The sequence below is a fragment of the Strongylocentrotus purpuratus genome, unplaced genomic scaffold (genome assembly GCF_000002235.5).
Source record: "Strongylocentrotus purpuratus isolate Spur 01 unplaced genomic scaffold, Spur_5.0 spur5_scaffold_6, whole genome shotgun sequence".
NCBI classification, from domain to species: domain Eukaryota; kingdom Metazoa; phylum Echinodermata; class Echinoidea; order Camarodonta; family Strongylocentrotidae; genus Strongylocentrotus; species Strongylocentrotus purpuratus.
The window spans coordinates 7070239-7097013 of record NW_022145612.1 but is presented as its reverse complement, the minus strand read 5'-3'; the positions used below and the strand labels follow the sequence as shown (position 1 = coordinate 7097013).

The window sequence follows — 26775 nt, the reverse complement described above, 5'->3', positions numbered from 1 at the left end:
TAAATGTAGCCTCAAGTCACTTATTGTTCAAAGGTCTTCAAAAGGCGTAATATGTTTTGATATGGACCTGGGGAAGTTTGCATACATGCAACTGTTCTTGTTTCAGTTTCTAGGGGCTCCTTGTATTTGAGAAGAGTAGGCAAATCGATGATAATTAAAATGATAATGTGAACCTGGTCATTTGATAGCAGCACTGAGGTGCTTTGCCCGTCATTGATTAGCTTTCATTTCCCCTTTATTGGTATCACCTCTCTTAACGGAGCATGTGTAAATATATTGTTGATATACATTATGTCTTGGGGCTCATGTAGGGAGAAAAGTAGGCATAACTTTTTTTTTTTTTTTTGGGGGGGGGGGGTGTGGTTTTTTAAATTTTTATTTGGGAATAGTAGGGTGTGTATAAGTTAGAGTATTGCGGTATTGCGACGTGGAGTATTTCCTTCTAGGGTAATCAGCGGCACATGGGCGGGGCTGATGTCACTTGCTCAAATATCATATCAAATTTCTGGATTCTGGTTTATATTACGAGAGAGCAAACAGACAATTTCCCCCTTTCTTAGACTGAAAATGTAACTTTGTCATATGAATTTTAAAACTATAACATACCAAATAGCTGCACGAATTAAAGGGTAATGGAGGTTGTCCGAATAGGGATAATTGAAAAATTATCATAAAGGTGCTGCAACCACTCCCCCCCCCCCCCCAACCGTTTCGTACTTCTACGAGACAAAATAATACAGCTGAACTGCATCATCCATTCATTCGTCACACTATACTGCTGGATGGAAGACGGCTGACACGTTATGATGTAAGGAATGGCAGGTATACAACACGTCCAGCATCCAATCTGGGTCTTGCCTGGTTTCCATATTTTTCTGACTTTCACCAATATCCGGTATGGATTCAACGAAAACAAAATTACTCGGTGGTTGAAGCATGAGTGGAGAATCTGCATTGGAGTGTTCAATATTGATCGAGATTCGGAGGAAGAAATATAGATGCATGGTAACAACCAGCGGGGCGCAAACAGATTATATCGATCATTATATAGAAAAGGGTGTCTTTAAATAGAGAAAGGGTATTGCTGGAGATGGTGAAGGGGGAGAGAGTGTTATACTTGTAAACCCGAGGGACACTTATATTTGAATATTTTTGGCGAACGAAACTATCCCCATTATTCCACCAATTTCCGACATGATTTTAATTTGTCACGTTTATGAGCCAAATGGTAAAGTTAGACGATTCAGACTTGGACATGCCCTCTCCTTCATGCATCCTTTTCTCCTTTTAAGGCTCGTTTAGATAAGCCTCGATAAAATGATTCTGTCTGTTACATCCCAAAAATATTTTCATTCATTTTTATCATTTATTTTTATTTGGCAAGAAAAATTGAAAATCGATACTGTTAATCGCTGAATTTGTGTTCGATTACCGCAATCAGACTCTCAAACTTTCAAATTAATACTAAGAAACGTAGTTCATCATTTTAAAACAAAAAGAAGATAACAGTGGCAAGCTTATTGTCTGTAGCAGAAGTAGCCACAGCAGCGATGGCTTTTGTAATATTGGTTTTGGAGTTACCATAAACGAAGTACACGACGAAAGGACATTCGAAGAGTATGTACGTAACGTGGAAAAAAAGACAAACAGATTCAATCGTTTAGAAACCCAATCATTCTTTATTTACCAAAGATCGACTTTCGAGGTAACAATCTTTAAGGCCTTATTATATTGTCCCATCCCCCTTCTCTATTGCCAAACCTTCTTCTCTTTCATCCTTTAATCCCTATTGTTGAGAATGTTTTTGTTGATTTGTGAAGAAGAAAGGATCCCTCGTCGTATTGGCCCGAACACCTTTCATCTACTCGCTCATGCATCGAGCAGCAAGGGGCTTCTGTTTGTACAGATCATCACATCATACATGATCAAACTGTTTGCCACAAGCATACATGTAGCTACCGAACTATTAAATGGATCATATTGTAGTTGGAGGTAGATGACATTCATGTGGCGCGCTTAGGATTGGTATGATCGTGAACTGTTAAGCTAGAAGATCGTCCACCAGTTTCCATAGTTTCTCAAAAACCCGTCTCTATCAAAGGAAAGCTTCCATGCAGTTTTGTCTACGGTTCAATGAAAAGGTATGTAACGGTATGAAGGATTAACTAGCGTTCGTATTACTCTTAATCCGATTTAGGTCTAAAGATCTAAAAACCTTTATGTAGTATACAGTGACTAAGTGCAAGTTCATGATTTTCATGTGCATTAGATCTTTAAGGTCAGATCGAAGTTCTAAAAAGTACATAAACCATGTACACGCACTGGAAAAGAAGGTTACACCTGTAGTTAAAGCATATTTTGATCACCGTTCGAACTGTAAGAACATCGAAATTTGATTGGATTTGAGATGATAGTACAGTATGTTAAATAAACGCATTGTGAGCTATATGTTTCTTCTTTCTTTTGTTTGGTAGTGTACATTTCTTACATTGACAGTGCACAGTATCTTTAGTTGCAGAGCATAACATGGAAAATAGGCCTTAACTTTTATTCTAATTTACTGAATTAAAACGTCAAATTGATATGATCGGCTCATTCCCTGATTTTCAGATGTTAGCCTGGTAGATTCAAGGTCATTTGTAAATGTAACGTCAATCATTGAGTTTAATTACTTAATCAATCACTTGTTTAATCCAAATACCCAGTGTTGTAAATAAGAACACCTTGGCGATTCTAAATGGATTACGCATAGATGAGGATTTCTTCTTGTAAAAGTCATTGACTACAGAAACGTGCCACTGTAGGCCATCACATGCAGAGTGTGAGAAATTAATGAGGTAGAGAATTCATTGACGAGACTATTGTGTGAAAATACCTTTACATATTATGTACATCTAAAACCATGAGAATGTATCATTTTAAGCGTCAGAATAGATTCATTCAGATGCTCGAGAAAAAAAAACCAAATTGAATCTAATTTTACAACACACAAAAAACGGACCCGGTCATGGCATTACTAGACCAACCATCCCTTATCCCTTTTCGCACAATATGTTCCACAATCCAAATGAACTTTATAATTTTTGCTTGCTTAAAAATATTTAGGTTTAATGTGTCATTATAAAAATTATGTAGTATCTATCAGTCTTCAAAACAAGTGAGGAAAAAATGTCACCAAAATCATTGACAAAAATATACCCAAATTAGGTTCCTGTGTTAATGGTTTGATATGAGTGTTAATGATTCGGTACTTTTTTTTTTCAGGGAATCTTTGCTGATGACGATACAAACCGATGGGGATCAGTGTTATAAAGATGGTGACCATGAAACAACATGTGCAATATGATGATAGGACTATCGACTGTCTACAAATTTAGACCTCAAATCACTACAATACATTTATGTTCTTGAAACGAAACATATCAAATATCTAACTCTGTCCTTGTTTGAGTCAGTTTAAAACAATGATGAGACGTTTAAAAACTTCTCTCGTGATCTCTTTAACCGCGGGATTTTGTAATTGATGCAATCACTTTACTGTTTTAATGACTGAGGTGCATTCACCCATGAGAATTAACAGTTACTCAGCGAGCTTCGTCACCATTGAAGTTCGTTCTTTGAAAGCCGCAAAGAGCGTCAAGAGCGATCAATAATTAGCATCAATACAATCTTGAAAACAATAGACTAGCCCATTTTATTACAAGCTCGAATTGTTGTTAATGATGATGATGAAGATGGTGTGATGCCCGAGGTATCGACCTTCTACATCTTCATGATCTTGTGGATCGACTCTTGAAGACAATGGATGTCAACCAATCCAAACAAGGACGTTCTGATAGGGATCGTGTGAGGATCGATGGGTATCAAACAGGGGTGGAGGTTGTGGAGGGTGTAGAGATTGAAATCATTTCCCTGGAGCAAGTCATGGATGATAATCCCGCCGTTGCAGCTGATGCTGGTGAGGTTGTTGATGGTGGCAGCGTTACTATGGAGATTGGAAACGGGGATGACGCGTTTGGTTGGAATCAGCAAGGAGGAGTAAGAGGAGGAGTCGGAGGAGGGATAGATAATGGTATCAGCAGACTATGTGATTTAACATCAGCGATGGACCACAGTGACGACAACAATAACCCAATGAATCATCTTGACCAAGACATGGACTCGACAGATGGCAGCCACTTCGACTTCGGTTTGGAAGACGACCTTCGAATAAGGCTGTCGTCCGTAGGAAGTGGTCATGACGATTTAATAAAGGGTTCGACAAGGCCTAGCTCGTCGAGATCGTATGTGGTCGGCGGAGAACTAATTAACGTCGATGGTCACGACAATGATGATGTATTCGACGAAGAAGTAAGAATAACTATCGTGTTTTTTCTCACAATTCTGAGTTTGCAGTTCTTCTTTCTCTTCCAAGTATCGTCTGCGTACTTTTCTGGCTTATAATGATGCTGCCCAATGTTTATCGTAACTAACACATAATATTTTGCAGTTCTTTGTCAAGTGAGTGTTTGTTGATTGTTGAATTTTATTCTTGTGGGTATAGTATTGGTAACCACTGTAATTGTGTAAAATTTCGCTCAAATTTAGATGACACATTTAGGGGAGCGGTGTGAGAAGGGGATGAGGGGGTGGGGGGGGGGGGGGAGCTTCCTTTCGCGGCAATGACTTTCACATTTTGGCTGTCAAAGATACATGTAGGCTTTTAACAAAATACATTGTACATGGATGGGGCAAAATCTATGCTGTCGCCCACTAGCTTGTGAAATGGGGGATACACTCCTCCTGTTATTCGCCTTTTCCTCCGCCTGTTAACTCCCTTGCCTATGTATTATGCGATATTATGTGGACAAATTTCTGCATCACTTTGATTATACGTGACTGATAACGATAAAACAATGGTAACTTTGGAAATAAAGGAACGGTTTAATAAACTTTTATTACTGAAGAGTGGATATCTCGTTTTCTATGCATTAATGTACTCATTTGCATGCTTACAAAGTGGGTCGAAAAGATTTCTGTGCTCATTCCATGGCTAGAATGAGGCGAGTACGTTCGTTGACAAAGAATAAACACAGTACAAGATTTTTTGTTTGCTTGACTTTTCCTCAAGTGGGTCAATTCAATTTGTCAAAATCCAGAATACTGTTTTGTCAAATCTACATAATATCAACCGTACCTTATATCAATATCATAAATGCATTCATTGATTTCGATTGCTAAAGAAGGAGAGCCATCTACATGTATACAAAAGCAAGTATTTCTCAAATATTCAGTATGTTAATGAAGAACCTTCCGTAAACATTACACCTTCTGCATGAGACCTCAAAAAGTGATATATTTTTCTTAGTTTTTGAATTTGTGACGTGATCACTTAAGATAAATTACAAGCTCTATTTGATAACTAAAATTTGATCATCTTTTCGTCATCAATGACATTTCCAACCCAACAATTAATGGGCATCCCCCCCCCCCCCAAGTGTCTTTCAGGTCTTCTGACCAAACAAAACTCCCGAGGTTCCTATAATGTTCTTCAGTTTCTGGGGGGGGGGGGGGTTTACTGTTCTCCCTCTCTTTTACAAAATCCGGAACCCGCCCCTGTTTCGCTCATATAAAATAGCACGAACAAATAACTATAAGATTAAAGATTACATCCCATGGGAAAGGGTCGGCAAGTGCTGAATCTTTCATGGGAAATATCTATGGACTTCATAATTTTTCTTTTAATCAAATGTTGTCATTTGTAATTGCAAATCGATACCAACCCATGCGTGACATTGATCGAAAGGGACAGTAATAGTAACAGAAAAATACAATAAATTATTGTGGTAAAAATCATTCAAATTTCTCATGATGACTGGTTTTCTTTGCCGTGTATTATAACAACTTTATTAATTGGTAAACTTTGTCATATCACAATGAAATCATTGAGCAACTCTTTGTTGTCTATATATTAAAGGTACTATGTCCCATTTGCAGGACAAAAAAAATGAAAAGGTTAAATTCGAACGGCATTTGAGAGATAACACTAATTTAGAACTTCCCTAAATAAAGAAGGTTTGAAAATGTCTTTACGTTGGAAAATAACCAGTCTGTTGTCGAATCGACTTAAGAGCTATAGAGCCAGTAACTGAGTAAGATATGGTCTGATTTTCAGACCATTGTACCAAATGGTCGTACGTTTTATGCTGCGCAAAGAATCAATCAGTTTAATTTTGGCCATTACACGAAGTGGGTTATTGATGTGTACTACCCTCAACAGCTCATTTTATGTATGTTATTACCAAAGAAGAAAAAAGCCAGTCAGTAACTCAATAGTGTCTGACAGTGAAGTCTAGCAAGTAAACGGGTTTCCTTCCATAATTTGAATATTAGGACACTGCTAACGTTTAAATTTCATAGATAGGACATACATGACATATTCATAATTCATGCAAAGTTCTACAGAATTTGATGTTGGCTGCAAAAGGGACATTGTACCTTTAACATAGTTTGAATTATTGTAAGCCATTAAAAACAATAATTATTGACCACACAAACAGAGTCTGAAGTATCTGGAAATTAAAGAATATGCTTTATCTTTCGAGCCGATGATTAGCTCGTGATCCGTTTTTTCTTCTTCTGCAAGATATATGATCGGGCACGAAGCTATTCCTCTTCGACAAGCAAAACCAAACCGGCCATCGGACATACAAACTCAAATCTGTCCGTTTTCATTTCAGGTCAAATTTGAATCCATTTATACATGCTTTTGATAGTGTGGTCAATTTATAATCTCAAAGTTCAGTTCTAATGACTCTTAATTTGCTAGAGACCAACATTGCTAACAAAGGGGTGATGGTGACGCGTTGCCATTTTGCCAAAGTAAAGATAGTTTTTACTTTTGAGAACTACGTTTTTGAATGAACAGTAATTTGAAATGCAATGGGAAATGCCACAAAAGAAAAGACAACAAATATTTTTTAAGTTGTAGGAAGTATTCTCTTTGAGACATAATGCCCCCTGTTCTTTATGTTGACCAAGTTGACCTGGGGAGTGTTTCACAAAGATCCGAAGTAGAACTTAACACTAAGTTGGACTTAAAAAGTATGGACAGCCATTGGAGCCTTAAAATGAAATATATTCAAAAGCAAAAATTGGAGTATTTTAGACTTTTCATCAATTCCACATCAAGAACATGAACTCTCCCATGATAATAGAAAATATGAATGATTTGAATCAACATTTTATGCCTTCTAAAAAAAAAATTACAAAATGTTTTCAAGGATGCTAATGGCTTCCCATAAATTTTAAGTCCAACTTAGAGATAAGTTCAACTTAGGATCTTTGTGAAACACCCCCCAGCAGTTTTATGACTTGATAAGTCGCTAGTTTTACAATCTCTCAAGAATATAGCACACCATTGCAGTCCTATACTGCATTACAAAATATCGATACACATTCGCATGTAGCCTTATATACTCGTGACTGGAATATATTGAACTTGATTGGATTGAACTTGTAGATTGTTGATACAAAGATGTTTGACCATGGTAACCAGGCTTGATAAACTACCAAATATTCGTCGAGAATGGCTTCAAAGGCATTGTGTAAGGACCTCGACATTACTTAATGGAATCATTGATGTCTATATGCAGTCATCCTATGGATATATCGGAATTTATATTAATTGTGAGCTTTGTTACTGTCTACCATTCAAAACGTGCGCTGTATATGCAGAGGATGTCTATAAAGTTTGGTTATGCAAAGGTGAAACCAACTAAAGTGTCACCTCTAGTAAAACATGTGTTCTTCGGGGTTATTAAATACATGTTTCAAGATTTTAATGAGCCATGGTTTAAACAGGGATCCATAATTTGATGACTGCTTCTTATATTATGAAGTTGACGGGGATGTGTACTTTAGGAACTAAATCACCCTCACGGAGAAGAATGGTGTCTGGGCCGAAACTCGCCTATTTCTGAATAGACAGGAGACCGATGGTTGCTAGGCTACAGCATGGCAGCCGTGAATAATGTAAGAATGCGAATCAAATGAATATCATCTCATAATATTGCTTGTCAAGTCGTGTTTGGTCAGCTTGGCCTGGTGGTAGTGGCCTATATTCATTCTATTTATTGCAGTTTGGCTTAAAAACATGAGATATGTTTGCGTAAATTATCAATTAATTGAAATTTTGTTTGATGTGACATAAAACTGCCAGACTTTTCATATTGAATGTATACACCACGTGTTCGGATTCGTCCAGAGTGAAGAAGTACAGGACAGGGAATGAAGAAAGGAAAAGGAAAACAAGAGTTGACGAAGAATAATGGGAAGGAAAGTTAGTTTGGTTTGGTATTCAAATTGATCAAAATTAACGTTGTCAGCTCATCGTCAAATTACAACTTACTTCTTCTCGCATATCTAATAGGTTAGATGAATAATCACATAATTCTGCCAAAGTGAAACAAAAAGATAAAGAACATAATTATTCATTAAAAAAACAACAGAATCGTCCAATATATGGAAACAAAAGGAATGGGAGGTATTACCTTCGCTGGTCCTCACCAGACGGGTTCTATGGGGGGGGGGGGGGGGGGGGAGGGGTATTGAAGTGATCAATAATTTGTTTATGTTGCCCTTTTGCTCTTAACTTTATCGTCTATGACGTCAAGCTATATTAACTGTTGTCTGCATAATCGATACGACTTATCACTGCATGCATGGGCACTTAAGGTAATTAAATACGTTCATAAAATCACTTTAGTAAACTGGTCCGTCTGCAAAATATTGCATCACCATACAATCATCCACAATAACGTTAGCCCAAAGGCCTCAGTCACACCACCAAACCGACTCCACATCGATTCCAATCCGACCGATTCTTGGCCATTCGCTCTAAAATAAAATGTTTAGTTTGGTTTGTTGTCGGTCTGGTTCGATTCAATCGGTGGGACTGGGATATAAAAATATGCCCAATCCATTCTTCAGCCCCTCCTTTCTCTCGTTCTCTCACTCCCCCCCCCCCCTCTCTCTCTCTCTATCTGCTTTCTTTATCTTTCAAGTATCCATTTTCTTTATATAAACGGGTACGCTATAGTGGTTACCAATGCATTACATAAGAAAATCAATCACCAGTTCTCAAATATGTCACAAGCGACAGAAAGGCCTATCAAATGCCATCGTACTTAATTGGATCGAGTGGGTTGAGAATGGCGAAGGGGAGAAAAATCGATACCGCCACGAACCTGTTTCAACATAATCATTAATGACCAGTTAGTATAAACTTAATTGTCAACATTCAGGTAAGTAAGACCACTTAGACTACAATAAAGAATAAAATGAAAAAAAATAACTGTCACACACACCGCTACTGATTAAGCCATTCTGATGGAGTAGGGTTGTGAATTGTACATATTTTAGAGCATACAAAAAGAAAAACACGTCAGTCATTTCTGTATAATAGCCAAAATATAGCGTGACTTCTTAAATTAATTCCTTTTTGGTATGTTTGAACCAGTATTTGTTTATCATCTTCAGCAAGTATAATATTATAGTCATAATGATGTTCAAGGATTGTCGACAACTTTTCTCTCTCGTTTGATTCACACAATTCAAGAAGCTTTTCTGCTTAATTGTCTCTTCTTCTTCTGTGTGCGGGTGTATGCAATAAACATGCAACGAATTACTCCATACGCCTCCAATTCCTTTGATATTTTTATCTGATTAGAATTTTAAAGTTCATGTTATCATGTGCATCATTCTTTCTTTGGACACAATAGAGGAATGCATGCTCTGTCTATCTTTTCCCATGATGTATTTCGTTTTTGGTTTCGTTCAAATTTTAGTTACACTCACGCGGCCAGTTTATTTTACATGCATTATGTTTTTTTTTCTTCTGAATCATATTTTTGTTAGATTAATTTTTACGGCAGGGGGCGATACGACCGACCTTTGTGGTAATGATTGGTTCTTTTGTGAATTATGTTCAGACATGATCAGTGGCGAAGATACAGGCGGGCACGAAACCCCTTCCCTCAACCACACCCCAACCCAAAACGAATGGCAAAAATAGAAAGAAAAAGAGAAAGAGTGTTGGGGGAACGTGTAAAGAAGATTGTGGCCCTTCCCATATCCCCCCCCCCCCCCCTCATCATGGAACTTGTTGATTTATATTTCATCCTAAACACGGTGCCTGAGTCCCTTCAATCAGGTCCAGGCGTCCGCGTTTCAACAATACGTGCCTTCACGGTTGTTTCATCGCAAAGCATGCCGGGACATAATTCTAGTCCATTTTCACCTTCGCCGTGATCAGCTGTCCTGTTGCAAACAACGGGATTCTTATCGATCAACATCATAATCTTGTACATAGTCCGCTATTCTGCAGTGATTTTCTTCCAATCCAGTATCATTTGTACGGTAAGAAAACCAAAGTTTGTGGTTATTCATTTTTATGACTAATAAAGCTGATAATACGACGTAATGAGAGTGGGCCGAGATCCAACTTTAGTAAATGTAGGCCTAGAATAGATAGTCCCGTATGTTCAAATGTGTGTGCATTTTAAGTAGACTGATTGTCTTTTAAGCTGCTTAAGTACACTCGTCTCGTGTTTTAGGTAGAAATGTACAGTAATATGAGATTTATGTCTCATGAAATATTAATAGACTTTCTAGATCCTATAATTGATAATGGAATAGGGTCTACTAGAATGGCTGACATTTAGATAGTGATTGCAATTAGTCTAAGTGTAAAAAAGTAAAAGAGGCCATGAAAATGATAGATTTGTCGATCTGGATCTGGATATAAATTCTGATATCGATGAGCTCAACTTGAGCATCTACGTGTTGAAGAAGTGATAAGGATTCTTTTGTTACAATCATTCTTGTGGTCACAAACTTAATATGATTGCCTTTTCCCTTATATTTATCAGTTGCAGCATCATCGAACACGGCCGATGAAACAGAAGATAACGTGCATGTAGATGTTACGAGAGAGCTCATTTCACAATAGACAACAGAAGTGTTACGTGACTTTCTACAAGGAGGGGACTCAAGCTTGGAAATCGAGTACCGGTAGTCATTATTCTATGGTTGTTCTCTGCCTTGACGCGGTAGCTGTTCAGCCATCCGAGGTAGACACTGTGAGGAACTGGACAATGGATGGATTGGGGGGGGGGGGGGGTGGGGGTAGGCATGCAGAACTGGCCTACTATGTTTGTATGTACCTACTGGATAAGGACCCTCCATCACTAGAGGTAAAAATAATGAGAGACTACAAAGAGGGGAAGGCATATAGTTATTTTGCCTTGTGAAAAAATTAGATTTAGCCCCTAAAAAAGTGTTCCTTCGGGTATCAAATGACGACAGGTGAAACCTTACAGTTGTAGAATTGTTATCTGTAATGTGATTTCCAAACCATGTGACAGCAAATGGTGTATGGTGTATGTTGTAAAGGTATTGTAAAATGCATTGTTTAACAATGTATAACAATGTTTAAACCGAGATGGACGTATGGCCCTACGTGCTACCAGTGTCTGTGATATGGTGTATTAATACTGAAGCCCTAACATAATTGTGCTTCAAAATGATCAAGAAGTGCCTCTAAAAAGTAAAAATCTTTGTTTGACCCCTTTTACCATACTCGTTTTCCCCAATAAACTGTAGTGTTATGAAAACCGTTTGGCAAACACAAAATTTGGTTTCGATTTCCAATCGTAAATATCTTGATAATCAGACAGGCGATCAGATTGTAAAAGTCATTGAGTTCCTGACTGACCTAAATTTATCATTGCAGCATGAGCTAAATCCAGGATTTTGTTTCAGAATCTGAGAGTAAGTTACCCGATCCCTTTAAATGTGTTTGCATTAAAGGTGGTACCCCCCCCCCCCTTCTCAGCAAAAGTCCAGTGTGTAAAGTCAATACGGGCAGATCTTTTTCTTTGTTACGAGCCAGAGATTTTGGGAACACGCATGCGGTACCTCCGTTCCCGTTCCTGGAGGGGGGGGGCAGGGGTGGTACTACTTCTTCATAAGATGTCAACTTATATGCATTGCATTAAACCTGTTGATATTGATCTAACTTGTATTCATCTCATGGTTATATTTATTTTATCAATAAAATAAAACAACACAGAGAAGGTTGTAGATGAGTACTAAGCAATCATTACTGTATGTAGGACGCCGAGTTGAAGTTATTCATGATTTATTCAAGAGAGGAAGGTCAGACAGATGTTTTAAATATTTAACGAGAGAAAAATCATAGAAACAGAGAGAGGCATCGAGAGAGATGTCGACGCTTAATGAAAGAGAAAGAGTGATAATAAGGAGAGAGGAGAGAGAAAGAGACAGAGAGGGGAGGGAGAGATAGAGAGTGAGAGCAAGAATTAGGTGTGAAGAGGAAGATCTAAGAGAACAAGAGATTAAATTTTACAAATGTACACGTTTCCATGTACCTTTACTTAATTTATATTATAATGTAAACGATATTGTGATGGTCTTTGCTTAATTTTAGTTTGCATTCTTTCCTTTAGCTTTATCTTCTAATTTACTATTCTAATTTAGTAAATGTTAGTATAAATATAATTTTGATTTCTATCTCTTCCCCTATGTCATAGCCTCCATTCTTGCTCTCCCTTCCTCATGTTAGTCCATCTCTCTTTCCCTCTCTCTGTAATGATAACCCCTCTATCAATCTTTTCTCCATCAACTCATGATATGTTCCTCCTCTTCTCCTTCTCGTTCATCATCACAATCATCATCATCATCTCAAAACTGTATTAATCAATCTATAAGACTCTTTAGATTGATCAATACAGTTCTTATAACATATGACCTTTATGTACAAACAATAAACCAAATGGTCACAATCATTTAATAAAAAGTGGTAAGAACAATTATTCCAACTCTATGGGCAACAACGTAATCTCCATTTTCTCCTCCTCGTTCAAATATTAGCTTCTTTTTCATTCATTACTCGTGTTACTTCTCTATCTCTCTGACTATACTCACAAAAAAGTAGAATCAACGGTTTGACATGAAACAGTCTAGAAAATGAACTAAATTTATTCAAGTATCAAATGATTTTGAATTACAGACAGCTTTCTCCCATGAGATGAAAAAAATATCTCCCTAACCAGAAACTGGCAAAATAACTAAATGCCTTTCCCTCTTTGTAGTCTCTCATTCTTCCCTCTAGTGATGGAGGGTCCTTATCTACTAGGTACACACAAATGTCTCTATACATAGTAGACGACCAGCTCTGCAGTCTGCATGCCTTTCTCCCCCCCCCCCCCCCCCCCCCCCCTCTCCATCCATCGTCCAGTTTATCTCTACCTCGGATGGCTGAACAGTACCCCCAGAGTCAAGGCAGAGAACACCCATAAAATAATGACTACCGGTACTCGATTTCCAAGCTTGAGTCCCCTCCTTGTAGAAAGTCACGTAACACTTCTGTTGTCCATTGTGAAATGAGCTCTCTCGTAGCATCTACGTTATCTTCTGATTCATGGGTCATAGTGTTCGATGATGCTGCAACTGATAAATAAAAGGGAAAAGAAAATCAAATTTAAGTTTGTGACCAAAGAACCCTCATCACTTCTTCAACACTAGATCATGTAGCAGACGTGTATGCAGGGGGGAGGGAGTTTCGGGGGTTGAACCCCCCCCTCCTCCAATTTTGTTTAGACTATGTGTGTGTGTGTTTTTGAGGAAACCCCCCCCCCTCACTTTTTTAATAACAAAAATAAATTAAACATTTTTTGTGCTAAAGGGTGACCCAAAAAAGGTGACCTTACCCCCCACCAACTGATCAAAATATCGGTCTCCCAAATTTCATATTTTCGGGGAAAAAAGAAGGAAAAAAAAAGGTGCTCTTACCACCCCCGGCTTATTCACCGGCTGGCCGAGTCGTTGTGAAATTGACTGCGTGATTTTCAAATTTTACCACCCGGCCCCCCCCCCCTCGAAAAAATCCTCCGTACGCCCCCGTCATGTAGATCCTCAAGTAGAGCTCATTGATATCAGACTATTATATTCAGATCCAGATCGAAAAAATCTATCGTTTTCATGGCCTCTTTTACTTTCTTACATTTATAATTTCTAATTGCAATCACTTTCTAGGCCTAACTGTCGGCCATTCTAGTAGACCCTATTCCATTATCAATTATAGGATCTGGAAAGTCTATTCATATTTCCTGAGACATAAATCTCATATTACTGTACATTTCTACCTAAAACACGAGACGAGTGTACTTAAGCAGCTTAAAAGACAATCAGTCTACTTAAAATGCACACACATTTGAACATACGGGACTAGATCTAGGCCTACATTTACTAAAGTTGGATCTCGGCCCACTCTCATTACGTCGTATTATCAGCTTTATTAGTCATAAAAATGAATAACCACAAACTTTGGTTTTCTTACCGTACAAATGATACTGGATTGGAAGAAAATCACTGCAGAATAGCGGACTATGTACAAGATTATGATGTTGATCGATAAGAATCCCGTTGTTTGCAACAGGACAGCTGATCACGGCGAAGGTGAAAATGGACTAGAATTATGTCCCGTGCGTTAGGTTTAACACGCGCCATGCCCCAATCTGTGCCGCATAAAAAAATAACGCGTCCCGGCAGCGAATTTTTTTTCCGTACTCGAGAGAGCAAAAATCCCATGTGCGCATGCGCGTGGACTTATGATTTCTCTGCTACTTCCCATACGAAATGTACATGTATTCGCATGTACTGTGCACGATTCGCGTTCTACGAGTAAACGATGGCATAGTAGTCTTCAAACACAGACTCTGATTTGCCAGTTTGACAAATCAATATGCGTATGTGTCGCGATGTGCTTATTCAAGTCTGTGTAGTTGTATGATTCAGACCCAGTAGTGCATATGGAAATACATTGCAACTTGTATAGAATGGTATAGTAGTCTGCAAGCACAGACGCTAATCTGACAGTTTGACAACATACTAGTAGTGTGCTGAGAAGTACTTTATTTAAGTCGCCAACTTGTATAGAATGGTATAGTAGTCTGCAAGCACAGACGCTAATCTGACAGTTTGACAACATACTAGTAGTGTGCTGAGAAGTACTTTATTCAAGTCTGCGTAGATGTATGATTCAGACCCTACTGGTGCGTGCGTTAGAAATGCATCTCAATGTGTAGAGTGTAGTATAGTAGTCTGCAAGGACATAATAATATATTGTGTATTGATGAGTAGTGATTTTATGCAAGTTTGTGTAGTTTAATGATTCCAGACCCCATGGTAGGCCTATGTATTGTGCCACTGCTCTCTCACACTCTTTCTCTCTCTCTCTCTCTCTCTCTCCATATCTCTCTCTCTTTCTCTCTCTCTCTCTCTCTCTAGCCCTCCCTCCAGTATGCTCGCACTCTCTGTATTACTTTTATTTATAATCATGGTCTGCTGAGAGCCAGAAGGATGTTAACTCTGCACTACTCAAGACACTATGTTGTCAAACTGTCCGATTAGCGTCTGTGCTTGCAGACTACTATACCATGCTATTCAATTTGGGATGCATTTCTGTAAGCACTAAAATGTCTGAATCATACAACTACTCAGACTTGAATACTAGTACTATTGCTACGCACGATATATGCGTAATTGTTTTGTCAAACTGGCAAATCAGAGTCTGTGTTTGAAGACTACTATGCCATCGTTTACTCGTAGAACGCGAATCGTGCACAGTAGATGCGAATACATGTACATTTCGTATGGGAAGTAGCAGAGAAATCACAAGTCCACGCGCATGCGCACATGGGGTATTTGCCCTCTCGAGTACGGAAAAAAAATTCGCGTCCCGGCATGCTTTGCGATGAAACAACCGTGAAGGCACGTATTAATGTCATCAATGTGTTCATGTACCTATCTTTAATGTTGTATGAATGAGTCTCATAAGTCAGCAATTCATTTAACATTACGCGATTTAGCTAATAATTTCTATTTTCCCTACACAGTTGAGATCTGACGATGGATACACGATATCTTCATTAACGGTAAGATAGCTGTATAAAATGAAGACCGTTTATATTGTTTCGAGCCGCGTCTAATAATTTGAAGTCAAATCCCATCTGACTAAACTGAATAAAATATGCTCGGAGTACGAATTCCGTAATTTAATCGTTTTCAACTCAATTCAATTCAATTCATTTATTTTTCCTCTTTCAATCGTTCATAGTTACAATGATGGTACATTTTAACATATTAACATATTTATAAACATATAGATCAATTTGCACAATACAATACATTAAACAAATAAACATGAAATTGAAAGGGAAGGAGGGCCGACTAAAAAGCAGAGCTTGTAGGGTGTAAGCCCCCCTGTAAAAGTAATTATTAAGAATTATTATTTTATGAGAAAAAAACAAAACAATAACAATAACTGATTCAGTAATACCAACAAAAAAAAATCACTTTTAAACGCAAAACATTGATAAATACATACATGATTATAAAAAGAAACAATCAAAGTTGCATACAGTCACACTACAAATTATATTTGATTGGGGAATGCAATAGCCTTGTAACTATTTAGAAGAAAGCTTTTAAGTCTCCTTTTGAAAATTTGTATCGAATCTGATGTTTTAATGAAGCAGCTTCATGCAACATCTTTTTATTTCCCCACTGTATCAGTTTGAAGTTTACAGGACACAACACCAAATACTACCCCACTTAATACAGGTCTGGGAACAAACACTACCCCCCCCCTAAAAAAATAAAAATAATAATATTAATAATAATAATAATAATAATACAAAAATAATAATAATAATAATACAAAAATAATAATAATAATTAAAAAAAAAAATTGCGACAAGCAATAATGGATAGTTATAGTTTATTGAAAAGAGAGCAATTTTGTTATTGACTTCCGGCAGTTATTCATAACAAATTAACAATTATCAACTGCTATACAATGATAACGCAACATGAAACTGGGTCCTGGACTTGAATCTTTTTTTTCTTTTCTTTTTTACATATTAGCCTCTGGAGCGGTTCCGGAAGGCCGGTCGCCAGGTCAAGTTCATGTGCGGTGTTCAGATCAGTCTGAACAAATGTGCCGAAGAGGCTGGGAAGGGTACCTTCTCCATCCAGATCGCAGATCTAATGGAGAAGATGTCCCGTACTCCAGGTGTCGTCTACGTCCCCGAGCACAGCAAAGAGAGGCTCAGCTTCAATGCCACAGACTACCGGTCCAAGTATGAGGTGAGTTTGGTAAAGGGGAAGGGGGGAAAGGAGAGAAGGGGGGGGGGGGGGGGGACTAAGCGAATGTGTCGATGAGTTGAGTTGGTGGGGAGGACTCATATCTTGCCGCTGAAATCAAATCTCGAATTTAGTATCCACCTCGCTTTTACGTTGGTTAAAATGAATTCGTAACGATTTTGTCAACATTCTTGTTTCATTTTAAACACAAAGATGGCTTGGAGGCGATATGCCGGGCGATATGAATATGCTAAAGAGCATTATTTTGTAAACATTTTTTAATGATAATATTATTATACAGAGGTAATAGATCCAAAAATTATAGTTTGTATGTTGATATCCAGAATGATGTCATGCATTTGAAATATAATTTTCTTAGAATAAAATATTGGGTCTCTTTTGGTAAAGCTGCATGATGGTGCATGGTGGTGGTTATGAATGGCTGTGGTGATTGTGGTAGTGATTATGATAGTCGTGGTAGGCAAGATCGCTGTTAAAGAATCTGTATATCAAGGGAATTCAAGCTCTTGAAACTTGATTGCAAACTCTCTTTTCTTTACATTGTAGTTTACGTGGCCAGAGACGGCCAAAGATGTCCTGATGAAGGCCTCCGTAGATCGGACACCCGACGACATCCGACTGGTCAGAAGCTTGATGCGAGGCCTCTACAGCTTCAGAAAGTATTCCAGAAACCTACAGGACCTCATCTGCAAAGTAATCCGGTACGCAAAGTAAGTATCCGAAAATCTTCAAGGTTTTATTCATACCATCTTCTTCTATTTATGATATTGTGTTTATGATATTCATAACGGGGAGGAGGAAAGGTAGAAACTGCTTCTATAGAAAGCATCCTGCAAATAACATTTTGTTTCGAACAGAAGGATTACGCCGGCTCCATTCTATGCGGAATACGCGAAAGCTCGCGCTCCTCCAACACTATAGGACTATAAACAAAATTACGAGTCTACATCTTGCCAATATTTCTTAATGTTATCTTCTCATGATTTTGTCGTTGTCTTCTCAACCTGGACCTGGTGAAAAATTGATTTGATGATATCGTTCCGAGATCCGTTTCTCCTTTGTCCCTCCAAAGAAAGTTTTCTGACGAGATCATAGACGCTATCCTAGCTCTCATATTTGGGTCTTCTCGTCCCAACTAAGTAAAAATGACCACAATTAATTCGATCACTTTAGATCTTATCGTCTACCTCGTGTCACTTTCGACCTTGCGATGGTATTCATGTGTGGTAAAGTATGTATTGCTAATTTTATGTTTTGATGTACTTACCAAAATCACCAGGTACGGTCGCCGTCGAGTGGTGATTCGCAAAGGTCATCCGGGGTTCTCTTTCTACTTCATCTTCTCCGGTATGGCTGGTGTCACCCTGGAAGAGGACGAGATGAACGCATTCGTCAAAAAAGAAGTCAACATCCTGAAAAAGGGTGCTAGCTTTGGGGTAAGTTTATTATATTATCGAGTACTTATTATTTGAGTACCTTCGTCATTGCCGCATCAGAGGATACTCGGGCACCTCACTATCAGAATGTGAGGCGGCGGTCGAATAATATGCGGGTTTATTGGTTATTCGACATTTTTTTTTTAAACCTGCATCACATTTCTTTCGAACAGGTTGTCTTTGAACGAGAATGAATATTATACTGCTTTTTAAAAAAACACTGTCGATTCAATTTTATCCTCGATCAGGAGATCGCTTTGCTGAAGGATTCACGACGCAAGGCGACGGTAGTCTGTCTCGAAAACACCGAGTTCCTGGTGGTTGATTCCGATGACTTCTTTGAAAACAACCTCCATCTCCACATCCAACAAGACTTCGAGTACCGTATGAATTTCATGAGGTGAGTGACGTATGCATATGACAGTCGCAATGAGAGGTGAGGAATAGTTGGCGGGGGAAGGGGAAGGGGGGATGAAAGGAGTTCCTGGTTCTTGGTGCCAGTGTTTTCTTTGAAAGCACCTCCATCTCCACATCCAACAAGAGTACCGACCAAAGACAAACCAAATTTACGAGTCAGAACTTGCCAAACAAAATCAGGGATCACTTTACTGTGAGTTTTTAATAGTCCAGTCTACTATTTGTTTTAGCAAATATCAATAAATAGCTATATGTAGAGATTTTGTAGCGGCAAGGGGAGGAACTTAATAACGATAATTCCCCAAACATTAATTTTGATGTACTTTTTCCGACAGTCACCTAGATTTATTTTCGACGTGGACATCTGAATCCATAGAGGAGATCTCTGATATGGGTCGTATGGAGGAGTACTGTAACGAATCCCTGATCGTCAAGGATGCTCGAGATACAGATTGGCTCTTCATAGTCACCAAGGTGAGGAATGAATCAGTCACGAATAGCTTAATAATAATACAAAATATTGTACCGGTAATAATTTGTTTACCAAGGGAAGTCTCACCGGCAACTATGCTGATCTTTCCGATGGCACTGCAATTATTATTACCCCAATAAATGTCGGATAGCTTTTACACCTGGGTGACGAGTAGCAAATATGGATTAATGTCTTGCCAAAAGACATTAGTGCCTGGCTGTTGTTTACTTTTCGGACAAGAGTATCTTAATTGTGTCAAGATAGATCAAAGATCATAAACTCTGTACTAAAATTGTTATTATTCATTCCATTGTATTGCCTGTAAAGATGGAATATTCCTTCATTAGTTTTGGAGCATATATCTGCTCATTCTAAAAGAATTGATTTATATCATATTATCCTAATTATTCTTCATTGGTGAGTTTGAGATAAATATTGAAAATACACATCTTTATTGTCATTTACGAATATAATGGAACGGTCCCAAAATAAAGTTTCTAACCTGGCATGTAACGAATATTGCAATGATGGTTTTGATTTATTGTGCTCATTTGTCAATGGAGAGTGTTTTTTTTTTCTTGACCAAATATTGTAAGGCAATGCTCGTGTAATCAAATGTGATAATCTGTTTCACCACAAGGGTCGAGCGGACGTGTTGAAGCTGGTTGACTTAGCCCAGCTGTACATGTCCAAGCAGGATGAGGAGGAAGAAGTCATGCAGGTGTCGAGGAAAGCCAAGGTACTCAAATCGGCATTCGCGTGGAATGATGACGTCTCGTCCAAGCTCACCAAGATTCCGCAACACCAGCAGTATCAGCAACATCAGCAACCCCAGTCAGATCCAAGGTTTCCGTGGATGACCGGTGGCGACGGGCACGAGCAACCGCAGAAGAATGGGAAGAAATTGGACGTCCCAGCAAGGCCGAAGACGACAGGTGAGTTCTGGGCACAAATGTTAAAAATACAGCAATTTTTGCCCCTCCTCTGGTTTTACTGAAATTGTTGATTTGCTGAGGAACTTATGTGATCTTAGTCATTGTGCAGTTCTTCAAAAAGTTTTTGAAAGATCGCCAAAGATGACGAACAAGACAAGTGATCTTTCGTCAATAAGGTAGGCAGTCCTACCAATATCTTTGCAGTCAAAGCACGAACAGTCTCGTGACTTAAATCTGTATTGGCTCATTATGGCAGTGCTCAAAATCAATTCCAATAAATTATGCACCAATTCTTCTATTGCTTGAAGGCCTACTTATCTCTACCTGTCGGTCTCTTTCCATGCTTTCATGACCGTGTCTTATCCGTTTTCTCTTCTTGATTATCTCTCGAACTCAAAAGGTCAAATATCATCACGCACGCGCAATCACATCGCTGATAATGCCCACGCCGATACAGCCCACGGAAACAGTAGAAGCAAAAGTGCCACAGTCAGACTGAAAGTTCCTTCGGACAAGCTTGATGGCAGCGGTGATGAAGGAACCAATGAGCACCAATCAAACGGCGTGTACAGATCAAATCAGTCACGAGCTAGCTCAGCGAATCATAGGAGGAGAACGTACGTTAGAATCTTTGAAATACACGAATATGTTTTTCGTCCCATTATTAATTTTGTACTGTTCGGAATAAAATATTCACCATCGTTTAAACGAGAAGCATTTACAATCATGGTGGAGGGGGTATATGAGAGGTATGAAATCTTTTGAAGTTAAGTGATTTTGAATTTTCCTTTGTCTTTTGGTAAATAACATGGAAACTCAATGCGTGGTAACATTTGTCATTATGTACAAATGGTCTTTCTCGCTTCCCAACTCTAGTTTCACAATTAGTTTGGAATATCAAGAAGAACGAATTGTTATGCTCTCATGTATTTGCACTACCCTTCATCGTGGAATTATCGTAACAGTAAATGCTACCGGTTGCCATAAAATTGAAAAAATAAATTTCCTGCACTACAGGTTTTCCGAACCTACAGAGGAAATGCCCACACTACCGAATCACATCAAACTGGGACTGGAGACGATTAAAGCTCCTGGCGTTGAAGCAGGAGTGTACATCCAAGTAGATGCTCTCAGATCAGGGGATTTCTTCGTAAGTAGATGATTTAGTTGGTTATGGGTGTGGTCAGGATTGTTAGGGTGTGGTCAGCTAATACATTAAGGTCCCTATTGTCAAGGCTTCCGAGTACATTTAGATGCTACTGGACCAGGTGACTTCTTTGTGAGTAATAGTCGATGATGATATAGTTGGTTCGGGATGGGCGGGGTGTGGTAGGGATGATGGTGTGGTCTATGTGTCGATTAAGGTCCCTGAATTGTTTTAAAGCAGAAGTATCCAAGTGGATGCTCTTAGGTTGAGCTATTTTTTTCTCAGTAGAATAAATGATATTGGTGCGTTTGTGATGTTTTAGGGTGTGGTCAGCCTATACATTTCGGCTTAATCCAGGCGCCAAGTACATCTTCACAGGCCAGACGTTCTAGGGATGAACAGATTCAAAGATAAACTGAGAAGTTCAAATCAACGACTGTTTCCGAGTACTTTACGACTTGTCCCCCCGAATAGCATTTAAAAAATAATGTGCAACTTTTACCACTTATATCTCGTAATGTGTCTTGAAAGAAAGTCCTGTTAAAAATTCAAATTTTCCCCTTCAGGTCAAATATATTCTTTGGTTGGTGCTGTCAGGAAATCTAATAGCCTGCCAATAGATGGGTCTCATTTTATTAAGCAGAATGATAAAGTGAAAAGGGGATATGAACCATGTAATTCATATTTTACGAAGCACCATTTCCTCCTGTTTTTCATTATGTAGGCCTTAACCTATAATACAAGCTTTGGGACTACATAATGGAACTATGATTTGATACTATTTCCTTCGCAAATTTCTTAGAACATCACGTCTCAGGCAAGTTGCTAACGTATTGCGCATTTTTCATTTTAATGTTACAGGGTATTCAAGGCATAAAGGGCGAAATGCCTCATCTTTCACTCGTCAGTCACGGATGCGAAGTAATCCGAATCTCGATGTCGAAATTCCGCGAGTTCGCCGATGACGAAACGTTAGCTAAAGTGAACAAACTCCTCCCGACCTACGCAAGCGGCCTCGAACTATGGCGAAGTTTCCAGAAACAGAACAAATGGAGAAACTTTAAGAATGGCGTGATCACTGATGTCATGCGGCATGCGCACCAGTCAGATCAAGCAGCGATCGTAGAGAGGGCGGGGCCTCGATCAAGGAGATCGGTGACCAGTGATTGGGTGACGAATACTTGGAGTAGGCGGAGCTCGATGGGAGGAGAGTCATCGGAAGTGAGAAACACACCTCTTCCAAAGATCATGACAAGTGCTGTAGAGAGGGGGAGTGGTCCCCGAAGTCCACGCCCACGGCGAAGAGGTAATGACCTTCTTCAAATAAAAGAACAATGATAAATGAATATGGAGTCAGAGTAAAACATCAGGCATAGGGGGTTTAATCCAGATTGAAACCGATATATAGCTTTAACTATACAACCCGTAGAATTTCCGTCAGCCTTTTCTTCTCCGTTTTATTCTGATATGCCTTGTAATAATACTAAATATGTTTCTGGTAGTTGAAATATTAAGTTTGTAAGATACAATTGGAGGATTCAGGCTACATGGCTAATGAGCTATTCAAAAATATACAAAACACAACTATCTTTCCTTTCTTAATCATTTTCTAGGAAAGAGTGCAGGTGTATCGAATGCATCCACTTCAAGACCTGGGAGTCGTGCTCTCACCGCCAGTCGACCGCCAAGCACGCGAGTTTCTGATTCGAGACCGCCCACTCGGCACTCCATGTCCAATCACGACTTGAGGATTCTTGAAAACCGTAGATCCAGCGTACCTGCATCACGTTTCGTCTCCGCCTCCCAATCCTTAAACAACCAACAGATGGCTCGAACGCTCAGCGCTGTGGGCGGGGCGATGAGTTCGGGCGGGGAGAAGAGGTACAACTCGCAGCAGTCTATGCCTCATTTGAACATTCCCGATCTTGCAAATTTCACTAAACCAACATTTACACGAAGCAGGAGTTGGCGAGAACTGAAGTCGTGAAAAAGTTTTCATCATCTTGTGTTCGTGAAATAGACAGTTTTACTGTCACTAAGTGCAATAGATACTCGCTAATGCCGCCGAGTTCAGGAAAAGCCTATCAGCAAAATTATATTTGTTGATTCATATGTTCTACACCTGAGATGAATGCATATTTTGAGATAAACACGGAGAAAACTATTTCTTGATCCTATAACCGAGGGAATACAGGATCATAATAGAAAATGGATGCCGTACCCAAAGATCAGAGCGAAATTTTGAACTAGATGACTACAATAACAGAGAATGGGATATGGAAAGGGAGAGGATAAGAGATAAAGAGAGAGAAGGAGAGGTGAAGGTTCACAAAAACACGGATCGCAGCTACTTTCGAAATATCAACTTAACTAAGAATTCAACTGCTGTGCGTAATCCGACCTCGATTTCTATTGGATATAGGTTTTGAAATTGCCCTTGAGTTGATTTTCGAAAGAAGTTGCGATCATGTTAAAATAACCACAAAAATCCCCATGTTTTACAACAGAACCAGGGCCTGTATTCAATAAACTTCTAAAATACGGGCCCAGATGACAGTAACCATTGTAACCAAAATGGGTCAGGATGAATTTATATATTTGGTAAGAAATTTCATATTATGTACCAAGAAGTTTACTATTCTATCGCCAACAATTTTTTAGACTGTTAATCGAATCGAATATGGAAGAAATAGATGAAGTTTATAATCTTGCCAAATCTGAGTATTATTCTCTTCTTCCTCGAAATGCATAGGTACATGTATATCTGTATTTCGGAACAAAAATGGCTACCAAAGAATTTTTGTTAGTGCCGATTACTTTTTTATTTAAGCGGTTTTCATGGTGTATAAATTGAGTAAAGCTTTACGATATTTGCCACGGCTGGAATGTAATAGGTCATTTGTTTAAAGACCTACACAATAATTGAATTGCTTTTAAACGTTTCACCAATTGCAATGTATCTCGCAAAACGTTAGTTTCTTGTAGATGTTCTCGATTTCTTCAATCTAAAATTATATATCTTGCCTATATTCCATGGCATGAAACTTCCGTCCGCTATCGTTAGAGATATCTGCCAGAATTTGCAAATATTAAAGGGGAAGTCCACCCTGAAATTAAGTTAGTTTTAATAGGAGTAGAAAAATGAGAGAAACAAGTCAGTGAAAGTTTGAGCAAATTCCGATTAAAAATAAGGAAGTTAGGATTTTTGAAGTTGTGATCAATCAAACACAAATTGGCAACTCTATGACGTATCATGCGAGCTCAACTTCCATTTGCTCAGTACTAAAAAAATCTAAAATTTTCATTTTCCCTCAAGAAAAATTTCAACCATACATGCACCCTAAATATAATAATTGCAAATATGTTTCTATACTCCCCCTGCAAGGAACAAATATATATTCCGTCATCAATAACGAAGAAAACATGATTTTATGGAATATTATGCACAAAGCAAATGAAGGAGAGCTCGTATAATAAGTCACAGAGTTGCCAATATGTATTTGATTGATCACAACTTCAATAATTCATAACTTTCTTATTTTCATTCAGAATTTGCTCAAACTTTCACTCACCTGATTTTCTTATTATTCTGCCTCTATCGAAACAAACTTATTTTGGGGGTGGACTTTCCCTTTAATGTTTCAGTATTTTGTTAACTTGATGTGAAGCCGAATAAACACTCATGTTGAGTAAAGATATCATGATTTTATTTCAGTGCTGTGCAGTAATATTCAAATTTGAGGAACTTACAAGCGAGAAAGGGATATATAGAGAAAGAGAGAGGGAGGGAGAGAGAGAGAGGGAGAGAGAAAAGATGGGAGAGAGAGATAAAGAGAGGGAGAAAGAAAAGGTGGAAGAGAGAGATATAGAGAGAGAGAGAGAGAGAGAGAGAGAGAGAGAGAGAGAGAGAGAGAGAGAGAAAACATTAATATTTGAACTAGTACAGTAATAGGGAATCGTTTATCGTAATACCCCAGACTCGGTATATCAAAACAGTTTACGAAAGTATTAATCTATACTCCACAAAATAGAAGCATGGCATGGCAAGAGCACTCATATTACTTTCATGCGAATGGGCAAGGGGCTCTGGTGCTCGACTTGAAAGCAGATTCTCGTTGCTTGTGGCAGGTCTAAATTCTTCTGATAAGTATCCACTTTCCATAGACAAAGTGTTCTTTACTGTCAATCATTATTGTTGATTCATATGTAACATACTACACACCACAGATGCAATACATTTCTCTGCCGATCACGTGCATCCTGTAAAGAACCTTCTCAGCTATGATGTTCCCTCTTTGAAAAATAAAGGTTTGTTATTAAAGTAACAAGCTTGGTGCATGATATACATGTAAAACTTCACCTGATACGTCACATTATTTAAGAAAATGGCTGCACCCGGACATGTCACACTAAAAGGCATTACATCATACCAAGAATATCTTCACTTCTAAATCTGTTGTACACTTTCGTATGGAATAAATCTCGTTTTTCAAAATACCTACATTTATTCCGAGGCGAGGATTCCTTGGAAGTGGTACAGTTATTTTCAACCTTTTTTTTTTTCATTCACGGCACCCTTTTCAGAAATAAAGTTTCGCGTCACCCCAATCCCCCAAACAATATTACTTGTGCATCACTCTGAAACCCGTCGAGCGAGTTCAAAAATGTAACCTTTGATATATTTCAAAATCATTTTGTAATCAGCATATTAGATAAGATATAAAATAATATATGCGGGCAGCCCGCTGCCAAACATAATGAACACGTGGAAATTCGGGCATCTCAATGCCAAGAATTTTCCGTTTCTAAATGTTCACATTGAGTGAAGCAAACAAGCGGTAGAAAATGTAATTTTGATCGTATGTAAGACACATGTGCACCTTGCTGTCTTACAGAATGATACTTGGGTACCTTTCTGTCAAAATATCGAGGTATTCAGGCACTTTGCCGTTTAAAAAATAAATAATGCAAGCGAGGAAGAAATACATTTTTCATCTTAAAAATGCTATTTCCTCATCAACTTACATACTCTAGCGGTTTCTAATATTAGGTGTTTCACGAAATTGACGTTATTCCAAAATAACTTTCTAATGTAACTAATTTCTCTCGCAGCACCCCTAGAGATTACTTGTGGTACCG

The 26775-nt window shown here is 38.5% G+C and overlaps 2 protein-coding genes across 2 annotated transcripts; both read left to right on the top strand.

Annotated features, from left to right (window-relative positions):
- Positions 1-1819: 1819 nt before the first annotated feature.
- Positions 1820-4443, top strand: LOC115919317. Its single transcript, XM_030972802.1, has 2 exons — positions 1820-2141; positions 3265-4443. The coding sequence occupies exon 2, from the start codon at positions 3802-3804 to the stop codon at positions 4441-4443; it is 642 nt and encodes a 213-aa protein (XP_030828662.1). The 5' UTR covers positions 1820-2141; positions 3265-3801.
- Positions 4203-24798, top strand: LOC100888893. Its single transcript, XM_030972502.1, has 12 exons — positions 4203-4350; positions 15960-15998; positions 16990-17211; positions 17776-17939; positions 18509-18665; positions 18914-19065; positions 19418-19556; positions 20195-20489; positions 20890-21106; positions 21507-21639; positions 22498-22942; positions 23250-24798. Exons 3-12 carry the CDS (start codon positions 17032-17034, stop codon positions 23621-23623), a joined length of 2256 nt encoding a protein of 751 aa, XP_030828362.1. The 5' UTR covers positions 4203-4350; positions 15960-15998; positions 16990-17031; the 3' UTR covers positions 23624-24798.
- Positions 24799-26775: the final 1977 nt, after the last annotated feature.